This window comes from Orcinus orca, chromosome 9, assembly GCF_937001465.1.
Source record: "Orcinus orca chromosome 9, mOrcOrc1.1, whole genome shotgun sequence".
Lineage (NCBI taxonomy): Eukaryota > Metazoa > Chordata > Mammalia > Artiodactyla > Delphinidae > Orcinus > Orcinus orca.
In genome coordinates, this window is record NC_064567.1 from 23,936,756 (window position 1) to 23,958,502 (window position 21,747).

The window sequence follows — 21,747 nt, forward strand, 5'->3', positions numbered from 1 at the left end:
CAACTCCAATCGTTTAGAAACCTGCATGTAGGTAAAGAATGCTAATATGGCTTCACATGTCAAGGTCAGACTTAGAACCAAATGGCCTTACCTTTCTGAACCTATAATAAAAGTTGGCCCAAAACATAACATTTCCTGGAAGAATCCCCACCAACGGAAAGTAAGGAGAACACAAATCAGTCTCTCTCTGAACAGATTTCCCTCAATTACCGCAGGACTTATTCTATTCATTTCCTCTGTTTACCCAGGACACAAAGAAATGTCCGGGATATGCAGGTTGGGGAGGTCAGGGAAAATCAGTGGAAGATCAGAGGCTCATTATCAGCTTCCCAGAACAAGTTCTGCAGCAGGTCATAGAACATTCTGCTCTAAGAACACAAGGAAATGCCCTCTGAGGGCCTCTGAGCCGCTGCACTACACCAGAAAGTCTCCCAACGAACCACCAGGAAACCACACCCTCTTTCATAAAAGGCAGGCTCCTATTCCAAAAGCCCTCTTCTCCTCAGAAACAGGGGAGTCAGAAAAAAAGCAGCCACTTTCTTTCATTAGCAAATCCCACAGCCCCGACTTTTAATTCAAGTGGCTGGAGAGAAGCAGAGAGCTACTCTGCTTTAATGGAAGTGGATGGAGCTCAGGGCAATATGCAATTACTGAGACTGGAATTGAGCCTGGACCCTGGAAAGAACATGCCGTGAGAGCCCTGGAAATCACACTGTGGTCAGGGCCCCAATTTTAAACTTCTCCCAAGGGATGCCACTTCCTGAGACAGAGGCACGCCTCTCTTCATATCAAAGTAATACTACTTAACTTGGTGGAGGAGAGTCATTTGCTGCTCTCTGGGATTTCATCACAAGAGCCCAGATTAAAACAACCCCTAACCACTTGCAAATTATGTTTCTGCCATCACTTACCTTTTTCCCAATAAGCTTCTTTCGCAGAAATTCCCGGGCTTCAAACATATAGGGAATGTCATAGAGGGGACGCAGTTTCTTGTTCTTATCCTTAAAGCAAAATAAAATACCACATCAGGAATGGGAAAACAAAGCAAAAACTGACACATGAACACAGCCAAGAGTGCGAGATAATGACAACACACCTGAAATATGCTCTAGCTCCCAGTATCACAAATATTGAATAATTGCTAGATATACAGTAAATGATTAACAAAGTATTTGGTTAAATGCTTTACAGGGAACAAGACCATCTTTTTCCAAATGACAGGCTCAAAAATAAGCAATGGAATGTTTACACAACTGGAAACAACCTAAATGTTCATCAACAGGGAAAGAGCTATATAAACTGCAGTATAGAAGCAGCTTACTGAGTATTAGCGTCCTTCTAATATTTACAGATATACTATAAATCTCATTCTATTACTCTGTAAGCCTTTATTAAACACCTACCAACTATTAGCCTCAGACAAAGCACTATGTAAATGTATGTTATACTCTTGGATGTAAAATCCTTGTAACCTAACAATAACAGAAGAAATCCTGCAGATATGAAGTAACACAAAGCAGTTCTGAATAAGTGCTAAATTATGTGATATAGACTAGGGACTAAGTGCTATTAGAATTCATGGAACTAGAAAGAAGTAATCAGGAGATGTTTCATTGACAAGGTGGGACTTAACATGAGTTTGCAGGATAGGAAAAAACTAGAAAGAAAATTAGAGTTGGGGGGAAAAAAAGACAAGCAAAAGGAGGGAGGCAGGAATAAACAGTATTTCAGCAGCCAATTCCTTCATTATTTCTTGGGGCCCAGACTTCCCCCAAAAGAGGGGCTCTGAGCAGTATAACTGAGATGATGAGAGAGGGTCTGGATGAAGGCAACAGAACTGGGAATTGACAGGAACTTAAGAGCTAGGAGAATCTCTTTAAAAAATAAATTAATAGGTGACTGACAAGGGAGTGGATAGAGGGGATAAAAGCAAAGGAACCCGAGAAGTTTGCAGTCAGGGGGAGGACAGCGTATGGAGGACTAGAGCTTGTGTACAAGAAATTGGGAGATGTTGGCTAAATTGGTTGGTATGATTAATGTCTCTCCCACTAGCTCCTAAGTTGCATGAGAACAGAGACCCTGTCCTTTTCTGTTGTCCTTTGTGATCCCAGAACCAAGTATACAGTACTCCCTCATAGTATAAACTCAAATACTTGGATGTACTACCACAAAAGAAAAATGCAGAATAATATACAAGAGCAAGTATGCTAGAAGGACAGGACTGCATGAACAGATATTTGAGCGGGGGGGATCAGAAAAAAAGGAGAAAATTAAGCCATAACCCCTAACCTAGATGCACACCATTGCTTCCCCATCCTGTATGATTAGCCCACCTGGCCTCAACTTTGCTTTGCCATCTTTTACACACCTGACACAAGATCTCTATATAATTCATTCTATACTTAAAGTATTCAAATTATGTTTTCTTAAATAGCCAACTACTCTCAAATAAAGAACATTTATCATTTTAATACCCCCATATTTAAAGTAATACTAATGACAATTCTGAGGTCAAGGGCATCGAAATAGAGGTTTCCTCCTAGACCCAAAGCAAGCCTTGGTGTCCAAAACACATCATTTAAACATTTCAATTCACTGATATCACCAAGAATGTACGTAATTATTTGAGTTCAAGCTTCACATTCACCATCCACCTGTCTTCTAATTTCTCTGGCTTAAAAAAAAAAATAAAGGCAGCAGCACCATTCTCATGCTCTTCAAAGAACTTAAGGCACCTTTAGAACTGAAGGTGAATCTTTATCCTTTCTCAGAGTTGATGCGTGGGAATCTCCACACTCTGAACAGGAGCAACTGGGATTTCCAAACTCTGATCAAAGTCATGGGGAACCATGATCACTGCCTAATAAGTGAAGTACGGCCCGAAACATGAAAATCTTTAAAGAAATAACAAAGTTTTCCTTAACAAGGAAAATGGGACAAATAAGAGCTGCCTGGCTAGAGGGAGTGCTGGCCAACATAAAAGGGCAGATGTATAGGATTATGGATATTTTATAAGCATCCAGGCAGCCAGATGAAAATAGTGGGTCACTACTGAGGAGCCCTACAATAGTTATAATGACACTAATGATAGTGTAAGAATGCCTGCTAGACAGAAGATGCTAGGTGCCAGTAATGAACAGGATTTTTAATAAAGACAAATATCAATGGTTACCAGAATCAGCCATCAGGAATAAGGAAGTCCCAATGTATTCATATTCCCCTAGCAATACAGGGCAATCTATTCACAGAGAGGAGCTGTGTGATTCACTAAGTGAACAATGTTTTTTTAAATGAATTGAACAAAATACTTGACATTTCCCTTACACAGCCTTATGATGTGCCACAGAACCTGATATCAGAACCTTACCCTATTTATTCTGAAACACCATAGAGGTTTAAGGCAATGTCACTTGTTTGGAACTCCAAAACAAGGAATGGTAAGAAATAGTTTCAATAGGCATTCAGATGAAGATCATGGGATGAGATACAGCTAAATGTGTGAACATGGCAGTGTGAACAAGAAAGATGCTCGACAGGACTGGGCCAAGCCAAGATACTCTCAAAAGAAGGAAAGAAAATAAATAGTATACCAAACATTCCGACAGAAAAACAGGGTGACTTGAGTCTGATTATATGTCTCTCATGAAGCTCGGAAAGAACTAATAGCACGAGCAGAAAACAAGATACCACAAGTGAAAACAGAGTCATTTTGTTACTCTAACCCTGAAGATCTAGTAGCTATTGACATGTGCAAACACCTTACAAGAGAGATATTAGAAGTCCCTAAGAAACTACAAAATAAAAGCAATTCCTGCAAATTACCAGGTACATAAAAGCCTTTGAAATCTCTGGAATGTATTCTGAGAAAACAAGACTTTAGCTGAATCTTGCCTGCTAAAAAGGACTACCTAGTTTAGATTCTAATCTACATGGAAATACTTTAAAACTAAAAATAGAAAAGAATGCTTGATTTATCTGGTGGGCGGATAATACACAAACCAATATGTGCTGTAATCACTGTTCATCCTGAGAAGTGACATTGTATGTAGGCCCTGCAATGACTCACTTTAGAGATAACTTCAATCATCTTTACCTCTCCTTGGTTTGGGAAGGAGGCCCAATCTCAGCATCTAAAAGGCATGCCTGGCTTTTTATTTATTTATTTTTTTGAACAGGAGCTTATCATGCCAAAATGAGGTCTCTGTTTAATGCTCATCTGGAGGGAATGGAAGGGACTCCTAATCAAGGTCTTATTCTCAACTCCGTTTCAGGCTAAATTTAATCTAGCCCATCTAGCAGCCAAAAAACTGTAGCCAAAAAATTTACTGGACCCTAGGATCCTGCAGGATTTATTAAAACAAGGCTGAATAAACACAAACTATGAAAACATTGATGAATGTGGCTTCACTAAAATTTTAAACAGTTCTTTACTGAAAAAGCATCATGAACAAACTGACAGGCCAAAGCACAGACTCAGTAGCTGATGAGTGAAACAAGATAAAGACAAGGCAGAACAGGATAAGAGAGAGCTGGAGTACTGAGCCACGGCTGCAAACTTCTCAGTGAGGCCTACCCTGATCACACTGCATTTCAGCAAAGACTCAAAGGAGGTATGGGATGTAGTCATCTAGAGACAAGCAGAGAGGACAGCCAATGCAAAAGCCTTGAGTTAGGAGATGACTGGTGGGTTCAAGGAACAGCAGAGACATCACTGTGGCTACAGCTGAGTTCCAGAGGGGAGAACAACGGACAAAGTCACACATCTGACTTAACATCTGAAGGAATTACTTTGGTCAATGTGCTGAGAACAGACACCACAGCAAGGAAGAGAGAGAACAAAGGGAGACTAATTAGGAGATTATGGCATTAATCTGGGTGGGAAATGATGTTAGATTACATCAAGGAAGAGCAGTGAAGGGGTAAGAAGTGGTCAGAATCTGGGAATATTCTGAAAGTAGATAGATGAAATGTGAGATGAGAAAACAGGGAGAAATCAAGCATGACTCCAAGGTTTTTTTTATCTGAGCAAATGGAATAATAGGTGGGGTCATCACCTGAGATGAGGAAGACCACAGGTAGAGGCAGGTGGGTGAGATCAGGAGTTTGGTTACGGGCCTGCTAAACTCTCAAGTGGAGGTTTTGAGTAGGCAGTGTGGAGTTTGGAAGAAAGCTCTGAGCTGGTAATTTACATTTGGGAGTGGTGGGCATATAGGTGGTATTTAAACCTACGAGATTGAAAAGGACAGAGGACTGAGGCATTATAACACTGAAAGGTAAGGAATAAGAGACGGAATGTATAAAAGGAGACTGAGAAGGAGCAATCAGTGATCTCAGCAGGAGGAAACAACCAATGTTATGTCCTGGAAGCCAAGGAAAGAAAGTGAATTGAGGAGGGAAAGACCAACTGTGTCCAATACACAAGGCAAGGTGAATGAGCTGAGGACTAAGATCCGCTTGTTGGATCAAGCTAAGTGAGGGTCGGCCGTAACTTGGCAACATTAATTTTGGTGGAGCAGTAGGGGCAAGAGCCTGACTGGAACTAGGAACAGGAAGAGGAGAAGTGGAGAAAGTGAGTACATACGATACTTCAGAAAGTTCTGCTACAAAATACCAAGAGATTATGTGGCAGCTGGCAGAGGAAGCAAGGTGAAGAGAAGGGGCTTTGGTTTTTGGTTTCAGAGGGGTGAAATAACAGGCAAAGGTCCTGTGGAAAGCAAATAAGTGATAATGCAGACAGAAGAGGACAGAACTGTTAATGCATAGGTAAGGAGGGGGTGGCTTTCCATAGGAGCTCCAATAATTCACCTTTAGGTGTGTGGATGCAGGTACTGTTAGGTGGGTACACGTGGTAGTGAGTTGCTGGAAGTTCTCTCGTTACTTTGATTTACTCAGTAAAGGAAGGAAGAACAAATCAGTAAGAGAAACTATCTAAGAGAAAAATTGGCCAAGAGGTACGAACAGGCATTTCACAAAAGAACTGCAGCTGGACATTAAGTGTATAAAAAAAGGTATCACTTCATTAATAATCAGGGCAATGTAAGCTGAGATACTATAGGACATCCAATATATTGTCAAATTTTAAAAATGAGGATGAGGGGAAATAGGTGTGCTGTAACCACCGATGGGAATATAAAATGGTTCAAACACTGTGGCACATTCACATGGTGCTACTCGGCATCATCTGGTTAAGGCTGAAGATATGCATCACTATACCTAGGCAATTCTACTTACAGGAGGGTATATACCCCAGAGAGGTCTCACTCATGCAAGACAAGGACCACAATGCTCATGGTAACGATGTAAAATTTACGGTCGGCTCTGTACAGTCATAGAGCAGAACAGAGAGCAGTGAGTCTGAGAGCAATGCAATAAATGAACAAATCTGAAAAACAACACTGAGCAGGAAAACAAGCTGTAGAATGATAATGATTTAAACACAGACTAAAAAAAGACACAAGCAACACTATTCCTAGAGCTATGTAAATAGCCAAAGTATAAAAATACCTAGAAACGAAAGTCAATGGTTAGTTAACTGATGCAGGATGGGCAAAGAAAGAAACAGAATGGGAAAGAAATGGGGTCAAGGATGAGTCCACAGGGACTTTCAACTTCATCTGCAAGCTTGTCTCTTTAAAAGAGGATCTGAAGCAAATGTGGTACAATAAGAAATGTTTGTTCTGTACCATTCTATAACGTTGGGGTTTTTTAAATCAAAAAAATGTTTAGGGATAGGAAACCCCCAAACCTTGTTTGGCCAACCTTTCCCTTGGCTCACAATGTCTCATACTTTTATTTCTCTCAGAGGCAAAATAACCTTCCATTCTTTTCCTCACAAGAAATGCATGAAATTCCTTTTTCCTTCCCTCAAAATGATTTTCTTTCATAGATGTATCTTTCCATGAAGCAGAAGGGAATAATTTAACTACCAACATGCTCTCAAATAACCAGGGTCAAAAACAAGTTTGATTTTTTTTTTTAAAGGAGGCTTGAAATATATTAAAAGTAGCCAAGCAGAATTATACTCTACAGAGATCTTAAAACAGACTGCTGAATTAAAATAAGAACAGACACAATCAGATTTAAATGGATAAAATTTCAAACAGTAAATGGACCAGTCCCAGTTGCCCTGCCACACAAGCTATGTTAATAAACAAAGGCTTCAATTTCCATCTGAATTATAGACTTAAAATAGGAACATTACCACATGCCCTGGGCATATTTACAATCAAGGACCGTTCAAGTCCCTTGGCAGCCAGGAGACACAATCCACGGGGATATCCACTATTTATTATCCTTAACATACACAATAGCACATTTTTATAAAAGGCAGATCTAACTAGATAGAAATCTATAGTCAGCAGCTGGGGAAAGGTTCAAAATCGTAACCACCTTGGCCAAATGGAAGATATCTTGCACCACTATACCTATAGGACCACACACAGAAGATTCATATACCCAAACACTCCCCAGGAGTTGTTTCAAAGAAAAAGACACTTTCCCTTTATTTCCCAATTAGCTCTTATTTCTTCCTCCTAAAAACCTCTCTCTTAAAGGTAAATAGGGTCTATTAAAGAGACAAGGTCTGGGAAAGTCCCAAATTCACAACAATGAAATATACTTCACACATATCTCCAAGGAGGCAAAGGAGAACGGTAAATAAAAACAAATCAAATTGAAAAAATATTTTTTTAAACCTGAGATGTGATTATAAAAATTCACAAGTGTGGGCTTCCCTGGTGGCGCAGTGGTTGAGGGTCCGCCTGCCGATGCAGGGGACATGGGTTCAGGCCCCGGTCCGGGAGGATCCCACATGCCACGGAGCGGCTGGGCCCGTGAGCCATGGCCGCTGAGCCTGCGCGTCTGGAGCCTGTGCTCCACAACGGGAGAGGCCGCAACAGTGAGAGGCCCGCGTACCGTAAAAAAGAAAAGAGGCCCGCGTACCGTAAAAAAGAAAAGAAAAGAAAAGAATTCACAAGTGTGAGAATGGAAGAGGGCTGGACTTTGAACCCCGTGCTTATGCAAGATACTTGGCCCCTGAAGTGCCTTGCTGCTTTTATAGAACCCTTAGTTTACTACACTTCTCTCATACTCTGCGGACCCACTGTTTCTACAACCGCCCACTCTTCATCAGACCTAGGGAAACACTCGGGTCTGCTTCTTAGAGTGTTCAATCCATTATGAAATGGGTTATGATCCCCAATTACAGCAAGGAAAGTGAGGCTTACAGTTAAGTAACGTGCCTCACTTCTTGTTAACAAGCAGAGCAGGGATTCTGATCCCAGCTATCCCAGGGGCTGAAGCGGGGCGGGGGGGGGGGGGGGCCGGGCGGTTGGGTGCCCGCGGCGGGTGGCAGACACTACCCCCTCCTGGCTTCCTAGTGCCAAAAGGCAGTCATCTCCTGTCAGTAGTCGTCAGGTTTAGTGTGGGAGCTTGTAAACATGCAGACTTTCGGGCCACATCAGGTATTCTGATTCTGCAGGTCTGGGGTCATGTCCCCAATTCTGTATTTTTAATAAGTAGCGAGAAGGACTGTGGGCCACACTTTGAGAAACGCTGTGGAGCGCCTTTTGAGCACTTTGGACCCACTTAAACCAACGGAAATAGAAGAAAAGGGACTCCAAAGGTTTAAAGAGTCACAAAGCAACACAGAGGAGCTTGATAAACATCAAAGTGGCTAAATAAGTAGGCAAGTAAGTAAATACCTGGGGAACTCTCTTTCTGCACATGTAGCTGGAGGTAACTTGAAATACTCCTTAAAAGTCTTTACAGCTAAGACAATTGGGAACATTCTAGTAACGCTGGGAAAACAAGATTACCAAATATTTCTCTACCTGCCCATGCCAGGGAACAGCAGGACAGGCACACCCTCCCCTCACCCCCCCACCCCCAGACACCAGTGGTCTAGACCTACACTAGCCACAGTGACAGCAGAGGAAGTGGCAAGCCCTAGAAATTACCAATCTTCTGGCAACTTGCCAGGAGGAGCCGGGTTCTGCAGTATCCAAAGAGGGAAAGAAGGAAAGCAGATTTCGGCAGCCTCACGTCCTTGAAGGGACTCGTCTGTCATCTACGGTGTATAGTGCAGGATTACGTTCCAAAGGAACTCGCTCTTCCCCAAATCAAAGTACCTTTTCAAGACCATCATGCAAGTGGGAAAGTATCTGTCTCTGGAGATTGTTCTCCTACTCAATTACATCAGCCAACTAAGAGCACTTGCAGAAGTTCTTGCTATTTACTGCTCAGATGCAGTGAGGACGGGCGAGGAAGGGGACAGCAGGAGGAGGCCAAACATCAGGTCTTTTCACCCCCCCAAGACCCTGGGTCAAGACTTTAAAGAATACTTTTAAGGCTCTAAGGGCTCCAAAACCATTATCCAAGGCACCACATGGGGTGCCTGCACTTAGCTACAAATTCTTCTGCAGGCATAGGGTCTGCCCCTCACAGATCTCAAGGCAAAAGAAGGTGAAGGCTCCCAAGTAAGAAGCGATGCAACCAGCAGCAAATGGGCTCCAAGCCCAAGAAGAAAAGGGAAAGTGAGAAAGCCCTCAGGGCCCCACCTCATCTTCTTTTCCCAGCGCGGGGACAAAAACTCTCCCCGACCCAGTGCTCTGAAAATAAAGATCTGCTCCAAGGGTGAGTGAAGCCTGTGCCACCTTTCCTGGAGGAATGGTGAGGATGCGGCCGGTAAAGAGTGGGATAATGAGACAAAAAGGGCATCGAATCCTTGAAGAGAACAAAGCTCAAGTTCAGCACTCCTGAAGTTAGACAAAAAGAGCCGTCCTGGACATGAAATCAAACATTCCTCAAGCATTTGATGGCAACAAATGATCAAGAGTAAGTGGGCAGCTTGCTGTCATCCAGAGAACAGAGGCCTAGGTTCTCGACAATGATTCTGGCACCAGCAGCTCCTGCCTGCCAGCTTGCCTCAGTTTCCTTCCAAGAATCAGCAAGTTAAGAATTACCTGCCATTATATTAATACATAACTTCGCAGTGAAAACCCATGCAAAAAATGACTTGAAAATCCTGTAAAAATCAGGAAGGGACTAAATATATTAGTGCAAAATCAGGCAACTCTTAAGTTTACATTCCAGGACTATTTCAGGTAATATGAACCCCATGGGGAAAAAACAGATCTACATGTGTTACTAAGAAACAAAGCTACTTAGCTAAGTTTTACAACATCTAATATGGATGTTAACGAGAGCTAAAATATCAAGAGACAGAAGAGATAAACCGAAGTTACAGCACTAATCACTTTCTGCCTCAAGTTACTATCATTTAATTACTTCTTGTAGGTCTTACCTTTCCTACCAGAACACAGGAGGGAGTATTTGTGAGAGGAAAAAAGAGCTTAATAATAACTGTGAAGTGCCTAGTATAGTGCCATGTTCACAGAAAATGCCAACACGCAGAGAGAATAAAACGGGGAATGCAAAAAGCCCTAGCTAAAAGATTTTTTTTTTTTAACTCAAACTGCACTTCTGATTAGGGGAATAAGTGGAACTGGTCAGTATATAAAAAGAACTTTCAAAGAGATGGAGGAGGCAACATCACTGTGGATCCATATCACATTAGTAATGAATGTCTCATACAGCACCAGGTGAATGTGAACTATTTCTAATATCTCTACCTTATGGCAACTTTCACCAGACATGATTCTATACTACACAAAGGTAAGTATATTCCTGAATAATGATTAAAAAGATTCTAGACTAGATATCTCACTGTACAACCATAAAATCTAGGCTCTTTGTAAGCAGTGATGCAAAAGCAGTACTCCTGGCAGTTTCAATGTGTTATGTTAGAAAAAAAACCCAATTTTACAATATCTAAATAATTAGTGTTTTCTTTTGACCTGGCCAAAACTTTAAGGCAATCCTCTTGTCGCTACAAATTTGACGTAACGAATTCAATTACTTGTGACCTTTGAAGTAACACACTCGCAAATCTATTAGCTAATAGTTATCCTTACCGAACATATATAATAATTCAAGTAAAGCTGAACTGATACTGTTAAAAAAAAAATCAAGTTTGAGAGTTCAACACTAAATAAAATGATAGTAAGCTACAATATAAAAAGGGATAATTCCATTAATGTGGACTCCAAAGTACCAGCATCCCACCTCCCTAAAAAATTCACGAATTTGAGATGATACTAAGCCTAAATTGCCGGGGTAGTATTTTTTGTGGTTAAGATGGAAGAAAAGGATAGTGAAAGATTGTGCAGCCCTTCCTTTGTCCTCAAAAGGCTGGTCTGTGACAATACTAAGAGGTGTGAAGTTTTGCTGAATGACGCACCCTTCACATGCTGCTCAAATGAGCAAACGAAGCTGAGAAGAAATAAAAATAGTGTCTATTAAGGCCTCTTTCTACAGAGCTAATAGTTCTGAAGATTCGTGCAAACGCGAATTAATGTTAACATAGGAAACACCTTCATTGGGAAGAACACAAAAAAATCTACAAATAAGAAACCAGAATTTAAAAGCAGAAGGGAAAATGGGGGTCTTCAAGGACGAGAGCAGGCCTGGGGGTCTGCAGGGTCATGGAAAGTCACAGGGACCGGCATATCTCAACTGGCTCTGCCCCTCTGCAACTTCTTTCCTTTTCACTGGAAGCTCATAATTAACCAGTTGGCCCCAAATCTTGTTTTCTAGTAATGGAGAAATCGTCTCCCACATTTCTCACCCTTCATCCCCAGGCTAAAAATGGAGATCCAGTGCCCTCAGAAGAGACAACTCCGTTACTTAAAGTACAGGCTGCAAGCCAGATGAAATCCATCCAGCACGGTGACGTGCCACCGGCCCTCCCACAGTTCTAGAAGAGGAGGAAGGCTCCGGAGGAAAAGAAAACAAACCTCTTGCAATAGGAAGGTAATTTTCTCTGTAACAGACAGCAGGCTCGGGTGAGCCCATTCAGAAAAGAATACCATTTTGTTAGAGAAATGCTTCTTTGTGAATGCCTTCCCTTCTCCACCGTATTAAAAAATAATAATTATTATTAAAAGTTTCTTCCTGGAACAACACAGAAGGGAAAATGATGCTGGGTGTGACACCATTATTTAGCTGGTGCCAGTGGAACCTCCAATTGAGCCAGATTTCCAGTCAAATTTGAGCAATAAATCGTGGTGCATTTCAGAAGCACAGCACTGAATTATGTAAGCGCACAGCTTAGGCCTCCCTTTAGACACTGAGATCCTGCCTTGCCAGCTACGTCACTCCAAGGTCTAAATCAGGCTGCCAGGTCTACTGCCACATATTTTATCTACAAAATTTCAAGTACTCTCAGCCTGTGTTTAAATACTCAGCAAAACGGGGCCTGTACTTTCTTAGGACAGATATCATTCTAACCCTACAAAGATGACTCTTGTACTGTACAGTCTGTCATCAATCAGAAAAATATAGCATCTATCGCCAACTACCACCATGAAGAAGTATGGGCAAATGAAATTACCAGAATTGTGAACAGCACAGACATTCAGAGGCAGCACCCAGGTGGCAAGGCAACGTCATTATACATACATGGCGTGGCTTGGCTGACGGCAGAAACGGACCTTGACAAGGCTGAATCCAGACCCGGTGGAGGCTGCTCCCGGGAAAGAGACTAGCCCTCCACCCACATGAAAGAAACATACTCAGGAATGTGTTTTGTGACAGTTGTTTGGCACCTAGTGAACAAGCAGACAAGTGACCAGATCTCCAGAACAGCCAGGTAAAGTTCAGAGGCAGGAGGCGTGAGCAGGGGGCATCTCGCCCTGCACCAGTGGGTGGTACCCACAGCTCTTCATCTCTGTGAGGAAGGACAGGGTACCTGAGACCAGGGCCTCGGTCTGTGACAAGGCAGTTTTAGCTCCTGCTTTACGTAATGTCACTTTAATTGTGCCTGTTTAACAATGTTTTTAGGTCAATCACGTCACCATCCCGTTTTGATAACCACACACTTTCCTCGCCTATAGCTGGCCTTCCGACCTAACCCCCTTAAAACAAAAGGCTGTCCCTCTACCTTAAATTTCTATGCTTCATATTATTTCTAATCCCCACAGCAACCAATAAAGCTGGAACTATTAGCTCTTCTCAACTGAGAAGTTAGGTGTCCAGAGAAAAAACATGCCCCACATAACATCATGCCAGAGCAAAAGACCCCAAAAGAGCCCAGGCTAGTATTTCTCTACCACCTGCCTCCCAACCACTGAGGTAGCAGGAACTGCCATCACGCACAGGCTTTTCACTCCCATCCGGTTCCACAGGCACCTCCCACACAGACCTGAAAGGGTCAGTTCACTTCAGCACGGAATGCAGGCCTACCCAAGGCCACCAGCTCCTGAGAAGCTCAAGGAGATTAACTAAGTTGGACACACTATTTGTGCCAGTTATGAAGCTACTGTCACTCAGTTTTAAACCTAGCCTTTTTAAAATTCCACTTTGTGGTGCCGGGGTGGGAAAACTGCCAACCACATTTCTGCTTTGCCAGCTGGTTCCCTGCTAGGCTCTGCCAATAGGGGATGTTAAAGGGAGAATGGACAGGAAGAAAAAGGGACAAACTCTTTCCTATTCCAGTCAGCTTCTCCACAGCAATTCTTCTTCTTCTCAGCAATGGCAGCTTGTTCCAGTAGCGCCAATGGATTCCAGCTTGCAGTTTTCCCAACACGCCCAGAAACAGTCTCAACACACCTCCCTCAGAGTCACCAGAACCAATCAACTGGCAGCCCCTCCTGGGAGGCCTGGGGCCCAGCTCCAGGGAGTTACTCTTCCCCCCTTCATCGGCTCAACAGAGATCTGAGGCCCACTCGGCCCATCCCCCAAATGCTGAAGTTTTCATATCTCAATCTCTTATTGAAAGAGATTACCCAGAGGTTGTAGCTGTGTCGTGTGGTTAAAACCTCCATTTGACCCTGACCTCAGGGTTCTCTTTTTACCTTTTTAGTATTTCCATACCTGATTAATAATTCCTTATGTAAAGTCGTCTCTGTTAAAACAACTGCTGTGGTTTCTTGACCTGCCACTGTGGCCAAAAGCACTTCTCTATGTAACTAGACAAAATTTGTAACCATTAGAGAGGAACACTCCAACTTTCTTGATAATCAACTGTCTCCTGAGAGAATACTGCCTCTTACCTATTCCAGATACCTCTATACCTGGCCAATCCCAATATAGCAGGATTACCTACAATGTAAAATGTGCACCAAAAAAAAAAAAAAAAACAAGAAAAATGGTTGGAGTGCACATGAAGAGCTTCCACAGTTAAAATAGTTGATGAAGAGTAATGCGTGAGTATTTAATGGCTGGTAACACAAGCATCACACTAGAGTAAAGGGAAGACTTCCAAGCCAGGAGCTGTCGAATCCACAGAGTCTACAAGATTAAGAATTTAAGCAGTAAGAGAACAATGTACCCTAATTTTTTTTCCAATATTTTGCTAGACTCTCATGAGTAGTGAATCATTTTGTGATTTTAAAGACCAACCATAACAGGTGTATATTCGTGGTTTAAGTTGGGATCACAGTAAAGACAGAAAATTAAAACCTTACCTGTATCCATACTGTGGACACAGTTACCATACTGTGTGAAGAAGCACATACACACAATGTGAGGGTTAGTGGGGATGGCCAAACTCACAAGAACACCAATGAAATGTCATTTTTCTACTATAGCCAGATGAAAAAATGAGATAAATAACACCAGATTTGCTATTACATAGTTTATCATGCAATGTTGCTAGATGAATTCTAGAAACTTCTCTTAAGCCAACTGTGAAAAAAAGTGGAGCTAAATGGTTACCAGAGACTGAGGGGAAGGGGAAAAGGAATTGATTAATGGGTACAGGGCTTCAGTTCTGCAAGATGAAGTAGTTTTGGAGATTTGTCTCACAATAATGGGAATATCTTAAACACTTCTGAATCATACAATTAAATGGTTAAGAATGTAAATTTTATGTTATGTGTTTTTTAACCACAAGGAAGAAAAAAGTGGAACTCATTCAAGGTAATATTCTGATTTAATTTGGGAGAAGCCATGGCATGTTAACAAATTCAAAACCAAAATAAACATGAGAATTTTCTGATATGAATCCTAACCTTTTGTTGGCTACAAAAAGGTATTAATTATGGAGATAATCAAACATGCTAGCCCACTTCTGATCCCAACCACTATATTCCAAATTGTTTCCTTCCCGAACAAGCCCCATAACCGAATCTTCTACTCCCCTTTTTACGTTATTCCAGTGCCTGGATGTGACTGCAATCTCAATGCTAAACACTTTGCTTACTAAAATGCCAAACGTGGGCTTCCCTGGTGGCGCAGTGGTGAAGAATCCGCCTGCCAATGCAGGGGACACGGGTTCGAGCCCTGGTCCGGGAAGATCCCACATGCCATGGAGCAACTAAACCCGTGTGCCATAACTACTCACCCTGCGCTCTGGAGCCCGTAAGCCACAACTACTGAGCCCAAGTGCCACAACTACTGATGCCTGCGTGTCTAGAGCCCATGCTCCACAAGAGAAGCCACCGCAGTGAGAAGCCTGCACACCACAACGAAGAGTAGCCCCTGCTCACCGCAACTAGAGAAAGCCCTGCACGCAGCAACGAAGACCCAACTCAGCCAAAAGTAAATAAATAAATTTATTTTTAAAAAATAAATCTATTTAAAATAATAAATAAATAAAATGCCAAGCGTTCTGCAAGGCCATACTCAAATGCCACCCACCATCCTCAGGAAACCTTCTGAGCTCTCTAATCAAATATCCCGTCTTCTCTCTTGGTTCATCTGGCCCAAGTCAGTATACATGTGTCTTATATCTCATAGGTGATTTGAAACTATTTAAGCTTAAAAACAGCATCTGACTCATATTTTTAATCCCACTGTACTCATTTGATCCTCAACAGAATTCAACAGTCAGCAAATGTAATATTTTTGTTACGGATGAAGGAAAAGAGGCTCAGTGTAATTTAGACTAAAGTTCACAACAGCAGAAAATGGCAGGGGCAAAAATTGAACTCTAATTTAACCAACTCCGAAATCCATGGCCACTGGATTCTATTACAAGGCATCTAAGGACCCTATGATGCCTCTCCAGCTTAAAGCAAGAGAGAAGTCATTTTCTTCTTCCCAGTAATAAGCTCTTTGTAGTACAGGCGTAGAGTTCACATGCAAAAAGAAAAGGGAAACCAGTTTCATCCGGAGCACTCCCTACAAAGCCCCCTGCCCCCAATGGAGATGTGCACAAGGTGACCTCCTCACCCGGCATCCCAGCTCTGCCTCACCCCTAGGTGACAGGGATGCTGGTGGCTCCTAACAAATGTTGCTGAATGTGAGAAAATTATCCAGGGTCACTGCTAATGAGAAGACAGAACACCTTGCCACTTAGCTACAGAATGTTCACCTAATAAATCTTACAGATTTGAACACAACCCAAGACCAGGAGGTTACTGGAAAAGACAAACAAAGTATTTGGAACCAGCAGCTTAAAAATCCACATCCCCACTGCCATACTTCCAAAAAATAAGGTATAATGCATACAGTTTGTTATCCGTACTAATCAGAAATAAAAGGCTGTAAGTAAAAACAAAACAAAAATCACCTAATATTTCCTTCTGAACAGTTTAACGGTAATATATGGTCACTTATTCTACCGATGACATTCCTCTTTTTTCCTTGATTTAGCTTTATTGATCTAATTTTAATCAAGGACAAGTGTACAGCAAAGGATAAAGGGTCAACAACCCAAATGCAGTGGGGAAACAAGAGAAAAACATTCTAGTTCAACAAATGGATCAGCTTATTAATGGGCCTAGAAGTCCTATCACGGCCATGTGACACAGAGAATTAGGCACTGTGGAAGACCAATCTGCATGCTCTTTTTTAATTGCGGCACACTATATTTCCTTAAAGACAAATACACTTTTTGCAGGATGGGATGCTGCCCAACACACCCGAACCGTAGATGTTTAGGTTATAATTAAATATGGAAACAATACCATTATGTAGGATATTCACTACTGTGTTGAGAACTGGAAAATCCCCTTACTTTATCTGCGAAAAATTTCAGTTAGTTGTCTTACACTAATTATGAACTAAGATTTAATCAGACAGGAATAGGCTCAAGTTAATGCACGTATAATTTATGAATTTTTTAAAAAGATTTACCAATCGATTTGAGTGTAACTAAGGGTTATGTTTAAGCGTCTTAAGTGAATTAATATACTGACAGTTGATGGCACTATAAATCTACCATTAGCAGCAGGTCACAGCAGGTCATTTCTTGTCAGCAGTGTACTGGCCTAGCACACAGAACCCAGTAGAGCACCGGAGAGAGAAACAGAGGGATGGACTGCTGGGGAGGGGAGAGGTGGCTTGAGCTAGAAAGAAGTCTTTCTGCATTAAAGTACGAAAACAGCATCACATGCCAGTCGCTGGAAAAATCGTCCCTGCTCTCCAGAGAGAAAAAAACCTCAAAAGGAGAAGCTTGATATACAAACCACAAAATTACAGGACTGGTAAAGAAATACAAGGTGCTGTTAAGAATGGAGAAATTGAAGTGCCTCAACTCTTCAAAAGGTCAGCTATGCTTCATGAGGAGATGAGATGTGAGCTGAGTCTTGAAGGATGACCAACTGCTACAGAGATATGCGAAAGTGTGGCCCATTTGGGCAAGTAAGAAGTGGCAGTGGAAACACAAAGGGAAAACAAAAAAGGAAAAGAGGTAGGAGAATCAGGCAACCAAGGAACCAAGGGAGAATGGAGTTTAAGAAGAGAAGACAGAGTCAGCACATTCAAAGCGGTCACAATAAGGACAGAAACGTGCCCACTCAAGATGGCAATAACTTCAGCAAGAGCAATTTCAGTCAGTTTTAGCAGGCTGAATAGTTGATAAAATGGGGTTGGTTAGGGTACACTAATCTTTCAGGAAAGAGTGGTCACCAAAAGAAGGAAGCCAAGGGAGAACACCAGATTTAGTCCCAGTAAATAAGTGAAAATCATCTTTATTGGATGATTTAATAAATTAAAGGTGAGGGGAAGGACAGAGGGTTGACATAATTTTCATCATATAAAGATCTGATTATGAATGATTCATAAATATTCTACTTCCTATCCTTCTAATTACAAACTGTATGATCTGAGAACTACGTATTTATCTCCAACAGGAAATTAAACTTATTCATCTCTGTAGCCCCCAGCTCCTAGGACTGGGTCTGACATATGGTACACATTCAATTAATGTTTGTTGAATGAAATTACTTTATCTCTCTGGGCTTCATTTTCCTCCTGTTAGAAAAGGGGGGGAAAAGTGGCTGGGGATAAATGCTAAATGTTCCTTCTATCTCTAAATGCCCATCAGTCTGTAAATGTTACATAAAATGGATCAGTTCCCTATGATTCCTTGAAATTTTGCCATGTTTTAACATTCACATTCAAGTAAGGCATGAGAACATCAAAGCTGCATCCATCCACCTAAAAATGAAAATATATGGTATTCTTAAGATCCTCCTTTGAGGTGGAAATATCTTCACCAAATCAGGTCACAGAAAGGAAATAGAAGATGATCTCTTTAGAAAATGTTTTGATGAGTCTCTTTCGTCCTCCCCTCCCTCAAGGTCACTGTCAGTCTCCAAAGACATGGGCAGTACTTGGAAACCTTAAAAATGTAAAAGAAACCTTTTAAAGTTCATTTTTAAAAATTCAAAAGTAATAAATCTGCAATTGTGTAAATGTCTTATTTCTTCTAGGCCTAAGCTGTTTAAGTTTTAATCCAAATTGGGAGCTAGGAAGCAGGAAAGAACAGAGAGAAGGAAAATAAATGAAGCCCCACATTTCAGAGTAGAGATGCCCCTGGGATCTGCAGACAGATAATAGAAATACTTGTGAGACATGAAAACATCAACACTAATCAACAGCACTCAAATGAATAACCAATTTCCCATTATTATCAAGAAAGCCATACAGCCTTAAAAATCAGAAGGCAATTATGTCTGCTATTACTGTGAAATGCCAGATAGAACCAGACTCTGAGGAGAGGATGACTCAAACCTGTGGCCCACCTCGCCACCACCGCGCGCGCGCACGTGTGTGTGTGTGTGTGTGTGTGTGTGTGTGTGTGTGTGTGTGTGTGTGTGTGTGTGTGTGTGTGTGTGTGTGTGTGTGTGTGTAGGGGGGGCGGGGGAGGGGGGTTAGCAGCTGTAGTTAAGACAAAGGTATTGATTCATCATCATCGCCACACCCTACAACCCTAAGTCCACTGGCCCCTCAGATCTCTCCAGTCTTTTCTAGAACTTCCATTCAACCTGCAAAATCAGAATTTAAATATAAAATAATAGGACCTCATCCACATGAATTCTGAACACATGGGACAGATAATTTAATCTAGCCTAATCCACAGGAAATATTTAGATTACAGGCTTTAGCGATAAAGTTTTGGCCTGAGACTATTTCCAAAGAAATCAGAATTAATCCCCAAGTGGTGATGTGTTCATACTTGGTAAACTAACACTTTGTCCTGTCCGCATTTAGTTGACTATTCTGTTGATGGATCCAAACTAAAATCAAGTAGAACTGTTTAAAAGTTACTGCAGGGGAAAAAAAAAATCCCAATGTAACAGAATACTAGTGATTATTCATGGTTTTAAAAGACTCTCCTCTCTATATTAAGAACTTAAAAAATCGTTTTACAGTTATTCTCCCAGTGCTTCTGCAACATAAATTGATTTACCAATCATCAATTTTATTTGCAGCATTCCAGAAAAATTATAATGAGGAGCTATACCTTTTCCCTTTGTGTTTCCAATGCCTTTAAACTATGTCTTTGTAAAGTTAAGATTATCGTTATTTAATTTAGCACCAGTAAAGCTAAACTGTTCAAAAAGAGAGGATATAAGGGATGAAGAAAACATTAATGGCTTTAATTTTTTATCCCATTTTTCAACAGCTTTATACAGCGTTCAATGGTAACATATCATCCCTCACCATTCTACACCAAGATTATAACCTAAGAATTATGAGTGGCAGGGTAGAGGATTCAGTAGAAAGGGTTCCAGCGAGCAGATGGACGCATGACAAGGAAGGGAAGCTTACTGTGTATACCAGAGGCACCCTCGCAAAGATATGGTGGAGAAACTATAAGCAAATATGCAAATTTTGGCCTATCATAAAGGGGAATCTTATTCAGACAACCCATATGGGTTATGTATGATATTTATCCATTTAATCATTCCAACATTCCTTGTAGTTTGCATATGCTCATACTTTTCTAAGAAAAAATAAACAAGCAGTTAAGAAACCTACAGCAAAGGATGAAAGTAAAGCCAAAAATAGATCAAAGAAAACGCAGAAAGGAAAGAGATCCATCCACAGTCCTTGAATTGAAGAGGGGCTGTTACCATAAATCCAGATCTCCATGGTTTATTTTAACTCTTGTGCAAGTCCCCGTACTACAAAACCAGCAGGATATATGGTTAACAAAGGGTGGGCAGAGAAATTGTTCCAAATGAGATTTTAAGTGAGTCATGCTCCGTAACCCAGACAATTTCATTTACTTATCTAACTGAACAATGTATTTTTTCCAAGAAGCCATTAAGAAGACATTGCATATGCCTAAAATACAGTGATCATTTTAAAATGAAATTCAAGACAAAATGATATGGGTATGAAACAGAATATCCTTTACAGCTGCAGCTTGACCAAATTTAGCCTCAAAATTTTAAATTGAAATGTGATGAAACCTTGGGTCTTGAAGTATAATCAAAGGAGGCAAACATTAGAGAAGGAGGAAAAAACAACTGATGTCAACAAATCACAAAACACTGGTGTGCCCCAGGCTTCAAGAAGCGTCCTGAAAATGTCCCTACCGTTTTTTAAAGACATCTTTCCTAATGCAAGTAGATGTGAAAGTACAAACAAAACTGTTTTATTTTCTTCTGTACATGCTTAGAAAGAAGAAAGACAAGAGGAAGGTCCTGGGACTAAATAAACATGCTGCATAGCTTGGATTATTAAGGCAGCCAGATCTGCAATTTCAGTACCACCTAAATTCAATGATCTGTGCCACGAGTCAGATAATAGACAAATTTAAGTATCTAATACATATTGTTCTTAAACACTATCCAGTCAGCCACCATTAAATATCACTTTGCTAGCCTGTAAAATTGATATTTCATATCTAGGAAGTGTACAATGGATAACTTGGGAATGCATTCAAGGCTTTGGACACACATTTAAGGTTTTACAAATAAACATTAAAAATCAATTCAACAGCAAGAATGCTAACTAAATTTCATGACTATCGAACGTCTAGCAATTACAGTTACCCAGAAAGATACTGACTTGTTAAATTACTTTCAGGCCAAAAGGCTTCGATGGCTCAAGTTCCCCAGTGGCCACCATGGATGATATTTCTTAAAGAATGTCACCTCACCACTAATAAACTTATATAAAGGATTGTCTTTTTTTCCTCTTTGAAGAGCATGCATCAGAACACACAAGATGAATCAATATCATTTCTGTCTCTGTATAATCAGGAACCAACTCACAAAATTCAAGTAGTCATTGAACAATCTTGGGGAGGGCTTCACGTCTCACCGGTTTCCTCAGTGCTGTTCATCTTCCAATTAGTTTCCCCTCTGACTAACCCTTTCCTCCCTTCCACTGGTCAATTACAATGCCCTCCTTTAAGTCAGCCCCCTTGCATGACTACCAGATTTCTTCAGTTCTTTCCATTCTCACACTGCACTTCCAATAGTCTACATTTCAATAAACAGAACC

At 41.1% G+C, this 21,747-nt stretch overlaps 1 protein-coding gene across 1 annotated transcript in view; it reads right to left on the reverse strand.

The window, feature by feature from the left end:
* SND1 (staphylococcal nuclease and tudor domain containing 1) overlaps positions 1-21,747 on the reverse strand; it is a 418,878-nt gene that overhangs the window by 261,433 nt on the left and 135,698 nt on the right. The window contains exon 11 of the mRNA XM_004265475.3: positions 912-1,001. Coding sequence (XP_004265523.1) covers positions 912-1,001 — 90 coding nt within the window. The remainder of the gene's footprint in view (positions 1-911; positions 1,002-21,747) is intronic.